The sequence below is a fragment of the Lontra canadensis genome, unplaced genomic scaffold (genome assembly GCF_010015895.1).
Source record: "Lontra canadensis isolate GAN:19392208 unplaced genomic scaffold, GSC_riverotter_1.0 scaffold88, whole genome shotgun sequence".
In the NCBI taxonomy this organism is placed as follows: domain Eukaryota; kingdom Metazoa; phylum Chordata; class Mammalia; order Carnivora; family Mustelidae; genus Lontra; species Lontra canadensis.
The window spans coordinates 6,579,706-6,585,963 of record NW_022631082.1 but is presented as its reverse complement, the minus strand read 5'-3'; the positions used below and the strand labels follow the sequence as shown (position 1 = coordinate 6,585,963).

Sequence of the window (6,258 nt, the reverse complement as noted above, 5' to 3'; positions counted from 1 at the left end):
GTGGTTTAAGATCATTTTATTGAGGGGCGAGAGGCAGGGAGAGGTGGGGGCAGCTATAGCCCCCTCAGCCCCACCAGGGGGAACAGACCTCCTCCCCGCCCCCCGCCCCCCAAGTGGCTCCCCCTATACTATGGGGGGGGACTTTGTGCAAACTCTGCCCCCCCCCGGGGGGGGGATGGAGGGTGGGTGTGAAATGGTAGCGACTGGGGCTGGCAGCAGTGCTACTGGGCACTGGGGGGCTTGTAGGGCTCCAAGAGGAGGGCAGAGAAGGTGTTGACCTTGTCTGCCCCCCTCACCTCGTGGGGCAGCAGCGGCAGCTTCACAATGTGGAAGTCTTCATACAGGTCCTCCATCTGTGGCCAGGGCATAGGGCGGATGGTGGCGGTCAGGGGGTTGTAGGGCAGGGACAGAACGTGGGTCAATGGGAGGAGTTGGGTTGGGGGGCTCCCAGGATCAGGGGAGAATGTGGGGCAGGGGCTTCACATGCTGATAGGTGGGGGTGAGACCAGTAAGGTGAGAGATCACTGAGCCGGGCCTCCCCCACCCTGGGGTCACAGGTACCAGGCCAGGCCAGCTATTGTCTTCAAGAGCCAGAATTAGGGTGAAAGCAGGAGGCTGGGGCAGAGGGTTAGAAGACAGGACGGAGTAAAAGGTCAGAGAATACAGTAACTGATCCATGGGGCCTCGGTTGGGCTGGACCAGGCCCCAGCTTCCAGGGTCAAAGGCGTGAGGGCTAGGCAGGCAGTGGGGCATGCACACCTGGTCCAGGTACTTGGCCTGAATCTTGTGGCGGGCCTCACACATCTTGCAGGGCTTCTCGGGGTCAGGGAAGACGAGTTGGTTGACGATGATGTTGTGGGTATCGATCTTGCATTTGGCCAGCTCCTGAATCAGCCGCTCCGTCTCGTACAGGGACAGGAACTCAGCAATGCACACGCAGATGAACGTTGTCTGTTCCTACAGGGTATGAGGGAGGACAGCAAGGGGCAAGTTCCAGCCCTGTCCCCATCCCAAGCCTCTCACCACCCGCCCGTACCATGACTCACAGGGTCCTTGAACTGTTCGCTGACGGAGCGGATGACAGGCAGCGTCTCTTCCAGCTTGGAGGCCAGCTGGTCTGCGTTCATGTCCCCTAGGCCCAGCATGTTGCACATCTGTGGGGGGGGGGCTCACAGCTTACCTGGGATGCCTTACCGCATGCAAGTTGGGGACGCAGTAAATACCAGTAAATAACCTCTGACACCTCCTGGAGTTAAAGGCCCTCAAGCAGACTGGGGTCAACTCAGCTCGGGCACTTCCGGGGGCTTGTGGCCAGAGGGCTTGACTTCCTGGAGCCTCAGTTCTCTCACAGGTAGACCTTTCCTCCAACAGTTGTGGTACTGAGGCCCAAGTCCCTGTAGGGGGGACCACACACCACCAAGGGGGAGGGGGGTGGTGTGCTGAAATGTGGAGGCACCGGGGTTGTCATGCTAATAACAACCCACGTATGGCCTCCATTTGGCAGACAAGGGAGGGGAGGCCCAGAGCCACCTGGCCCAGGAGGAGGGGTCTCCAAGCTCTGCCTGGAGCACTCCGTGGGTAGGGGCAAGACACAAATGCTACGGACTAGGCGGACAGTCTCCCTCCACCCCCATGGGAAAGAGCCATCCCAACCACGGGGAACCGCGGACTGAGAGGGCGTGTGTGGCGAAGGCCTCTGCTACCGCGCGTCCGCACACTCCAACACAGGGGCCCGGCAGCCCTGGGGCCCTGCCTGCCTGTGAGATGAAGGGGCTGATCTGGTTCTTGATCTGCATGAGGCGGCCTAGGCCCCGCTCCACGATGGTGGGGAAGTTGAGCAGCCTCAGCGTGTGGCCTGTGGGCGCCGTGTCAAACACCACCACCGAGAAGTTCATGCCCTTCACCAGCCTGCGCGGGAGGCGAGGGTCAGGCCTGACTGCCCCGGTCCACCCCGGCCCCGGCGGCGCCCGCCCCCGCTGCGCGGGCCTGACCTCATGACCTCTGCGTAGCTCATGGCCTCATCAATGCCGGGGAAGGCGCTCATGGCCTCCTGCATCATCTTCTTGCCCATGCTGAGCATGTTGTCCTCCTCGAAGAACTCGTCAGGCAGTTCAGCCACGCCAAGGCTGGGGTCAATCTCCTGAGGGCCGAGGGCTCAGGACTCAGGCTGCCGCTCCTGTCAGGCCTTCTCACCCAGGCGGCAGGCGAGAGAGCCCACAAAGGGCCCCGAGTGCCAGCCTTCCCCGTCAGGTCATCGCTGGGCCCTCCCCCGGCCCCTCAGGTCCCGTGTGGTCACGCAAGCGGCCAAACCGTTTCACAAACAAATGGAAAGCTGTAAACCGTGATCAGTGCCCCAGAGGGGAGTCAAAGCCCACGGCTGGGCCCTTGCACTGGCTGTTTCCCCAGCTGGGGCCCTGACCTTGTGCAGATCATTTCTCTAACAAGATCGTTCCCTGACCATCCCGTCTAACAATGCCGCCCCAGCTGCCCCCACCCCTCCTCACATGGTTGACTCATCACGTTTATCACCTTTATCAGCTGTCAGCACTGTGAAGACAGGGGTTTTTCTGTGTTTATTGCTGTGTCCCGGGCACCCAGAAGTGTCTGGCCCATAGCGGGCCCTCTACACGTATGTGGAAGCCATGAAGGGACAACTGTCCCCGGGGTGTCTGGTCTGCCCCGGACTCGGTGCCTCTCTCTTCATCCTCCTCCCATGTCAGCTCTTGGGGACTTCACATGGCCCATGGTGAAGCCCCCAACTCGCTGGCCTCAGGGGTCATTTCCCTGCAGGGAGCTTGCCACCCACCACCCCCAACAGTCACACCCTTGATGGGTTATTGCCCGTAACTGGGCCACCTCTAAGCTCCCACCCCTCACTCTCTCTATCCTGGGCCTCCTTGCCTCCTACCTATTTGGGCCATCTTGTCCCCATTGTTCACTGTCAGTGTCCCTTGTGGCCGGCACCCTTATTCAGCCTGGACTTCACAGGGTGCCTACTTTGTCCTGTGGCTGGCAACATCCCCACTCTCGTTCCTAGCTCTCTGGGATGGCTGCACCGAGGTGAACAGCTGGGGAACGCACCTGAGAAACACTTCTCACATTGGTCCCCATTCCTGAACACAATCCCCAACAGGCACTTGAGCCAGACACACCCTCAGGAGTTTCTTCTTTCTCCTTAAACCCTATCCATCCCATTCACCCCCTGCTCTCTGCTAAGACCAGTGCTGTGCCTGATTGGAAAAAGAAGCCACTGGCTGCCAAGACCCTTATCTCCCCACAGGAAAGGCCCCCGTGTCTCCACCCTGCCCTGCCTCCATGTCCTGAGTCTGAGAGCTGAATGAAATTTACACCCACCGACCTGCCTGAGGACCATTCTCAGCCAGCATCCTTGCTCCCTCCCGCAGCCTCACTTGTCCCTTCCTGTTGGAGGATTTGCATCAGCAAACATGCTCCAGCATCTCCTTTCTCCAGCCCCTCCCCCCCAAAAAAAGCCTCCGTAACAACACCTACCCCCAGCTGCCTCCAGCAATGGCCCTATTTCTCAGTTGCCATGATGGCGATCACTGTCTCCATTCCTCAGCTCACTCACTCTGGGCAGGCTTCTGCGCCCACTCCCAAAGTGGTCTCTCTAGATCTGATGTGCCTGCTGGAGCCCACTACTTCTTCCTCCCCTGACCAATTCTCCCAGCATTCTGCCCCCACCTGAGTTTCTCTGCATGGCAGCCATAGGGAATCTTCTGAAAAATGAATTTGGCCATGACATTGGCCTACTTAAAATGAACACCTTCTTATTAAACTTGGAATCAAACATAGCTGTTCCCAGTGGCCTACAAGATCCGTACCATGTAGCTGTGATTGACCTATGATATCTCCTTCCCTCCCCTCGTTCACTAAACTCTGGTCACGCCATCCTCCTTTCTGTTCTGCAAACATTCATCAATTGTTGTCCTGTGGGTATGTTGAGGGATGATGGAGAACGTGCAGGACATGGTAGCTGATGGTGGGTGTTCACAGAGAGAGCCTGAAGGGCCTTTGCCAGAGTGGGGAGCTGAGCCCGGCTCCACTCACCATGGCGAAGAGGTTGTCATAGCCTTTAACCTTGGTAGGCACCTTGGAGAACTTCTGGTCAAATGCATCAGAGATGTTGTGGGCTGGGTCCGTGGAAATGATCAGAACACTCTCCCGCCCCTTGGACAGCTGGACTGCTAGGCTGCAGCTAGGCAAGGGAAAGTTCAAAAGGCAGGGAGTGAGGGGTCCGGCTCTGCTCCCTAGGTCTGCAAGGGGTTATAGAGGGTCCAGGAGCAGGGGATCTGGATTGACAGGGGCCTTGGGAAAGAATATGGATAATTGTGGAATCAAGACTTAATCCCTGTATAGGGACCCTCTCAGATTTCACCTACGGAACCCTCTGGGTGTCTACAGTGATAAAGTTCAGCTGTCTGAGTTGGTCTGGCCTGGAGCCTGCTGCTTCTTTGTTGGCACAGAGTGGCACGGTTCAGCTGTCCAGCCAGCCTGGCTTGACCCTGTACCCCCTCCCTAAACGCTAAGCTAAAGGGTCCTTTGCATCGCCCGCTAAATTCAGAAGGGTTCAGGATAATTTGCCCCAGGGACCCCAACCCCCTCCGCCCAGCTGACAGGAATGGTCTAATCACGTGCCTCCCCTCCCGCCTACCACCTCTACCCCTACTTGGCCAGAGAATGTCAAGGTTCGCCCGACTAGAATAGTTTGCCCCTCCCCCTACTCCGAGCTCACTCTGGTACGGTCCAGCTGACTGGGACACCTAAGTGCTCTCCTGGCTCCCGTGCGCTGGGTTCAATGTGGGTCTGCCCTTGAGCCGCAACGGGGGCGGTCCAAATCAGAGGGTTTCAAGCCTGCATTCAGGCAATATCTTCCATTTGCCCCAGGTAACTTCTGGGAGTACAGTCTGGAAGACCCCGGTCCAGCCCGCTTGCTTGGCTTGGGGTGGAAGAGCCATTCCGGAGCCTCCTCCCCTTCGCCCGGTGGTACATCCCACCCGTCTTCCAGGCCCCCGCCGCAGCTTCCTTACCTGCAGGTGGTCTTGCCAACGCCACCCTTGCCCCCGACGAAGATCCACTTAAGGCTGCGCTGCTCGATGATGTTGCTAAGCGTGGGCTCCAGCGGCTCCACATCAGGCGCATCCTCGAACTCCTCTGCCTCAACCCCCCACCCGGCCACCCCTGCCGCCATCTTGGAACCGGCTCACGTGATCAAGCGGAGCGCACCATGAAAAGAACCTACAGGGGAAATTGCCTAGCACATACCCATCAAGTCCAGGAGCCTGAATTAATTTCCTCATGGCCTGACTTTTAGGAGGTAACAGAAGCTATATTTCCAATGTCTTTCTTTTCTAGGATTCACTTTGTCGCCCTCTTGTCTAAGTTTTTTCAGAGACTCCCCCTGCCGAATTAACCCATTGGTACTTTTCAGACTACTCCCCTTCTCTGACTGGTTCCCAAGTCTCTCAGCTCTCCTTTCATTGGCTACATTTTTTCTCACTTTCACCAATCAGTCTTACGTTCCGGTAGCCGCCATCCTCTCCTTAGCAACCAGCCAAACACCCTGTCCATGCCCTTTCCATGAAGTTATATCCGAGGTCCGCCCTGGCCTGACTCCATAGGTTCAACTTCATGTCGATCATTTGTCCTTATTCTCTAAATTGGGTCCCAACATCGCCTCAGGTCCGTCTCTTCTGCTATCCAATTGGCTGTGAGCCACCTGGCTCTTGACGCAAACCAATCACAGACAAACCGATTCGTTGGCCGAAGACAGGTCCCTGGACCGCAACTGGGCTAGAGGGAGAGTTACTCTGGTTGTGGGCGAGGTCCATAGATCTTCGTCCAGGGCACCCTGAGCCCCATGCTGGGCAGGCCAGGGCAGAGACCACACCTGCAACTGCGCTCCCCGTCGCAGAAGGGACCCTATTCCCGGAAGCCTTCTCTCACTTTGCTCTCTGTTCAAGGGGAGATTCCAGCGAATTCTGTTTGAACCCCTGTCCTGGGCAGGAATACCGCTGGGTCCCAGGCCTTTGGAGAACACTTAGATAGACTATAGTCAAAAAATTCCCGCGAGTTTTTTTGAGCACTTCAGCCCGTAACATCCTTATTTTCAGGTGGGGACCCCACCTCCACTAAGCCAGCTGTACTGCCATTCCCAAATGAGAGCTCCGTTCCAGCGGCAGGTACCCAACCAAACCAGAGACATCCCCATTTTTATTCGGGGTGGTGTGCGCTTAGACT

At 57.5% G+C, this 6,258-nt stretch overlaps 1 protein-coding gene across 1 annotated transcript; it reads right to left on the bottom strand.

The window, feature by feature from the left end:
- On the bottom strand, window positions 1-5,246 carry GET3 (guided entry of tail-anchored proteins factor 3, ATPase). Its single transcript, XM_032884124.1, has 7 exons — window positions 5,049-5,246; window positions 4,069-4,216; window positions 1,992-2,140; window positions 1,758-1,908; window positions 1,047-1,154; window positions 760-957; window positions 1-353 (listed from the first exon to the last, which is right to left on the bottom strand). Exons 1-7 carry the CDS (start codon window positions 5,207-5,209, stop codon window positions 222-224), a joined length of 1,047 nt encoding a protein of 348 aa, XP_032740015.1. The 5' UTR covers window positions 5,210-5,246; the 3' UTR covers window positions 1-221.
- Window positions 5,247-6,258: the final 1,012 nt, after the last annotated feature.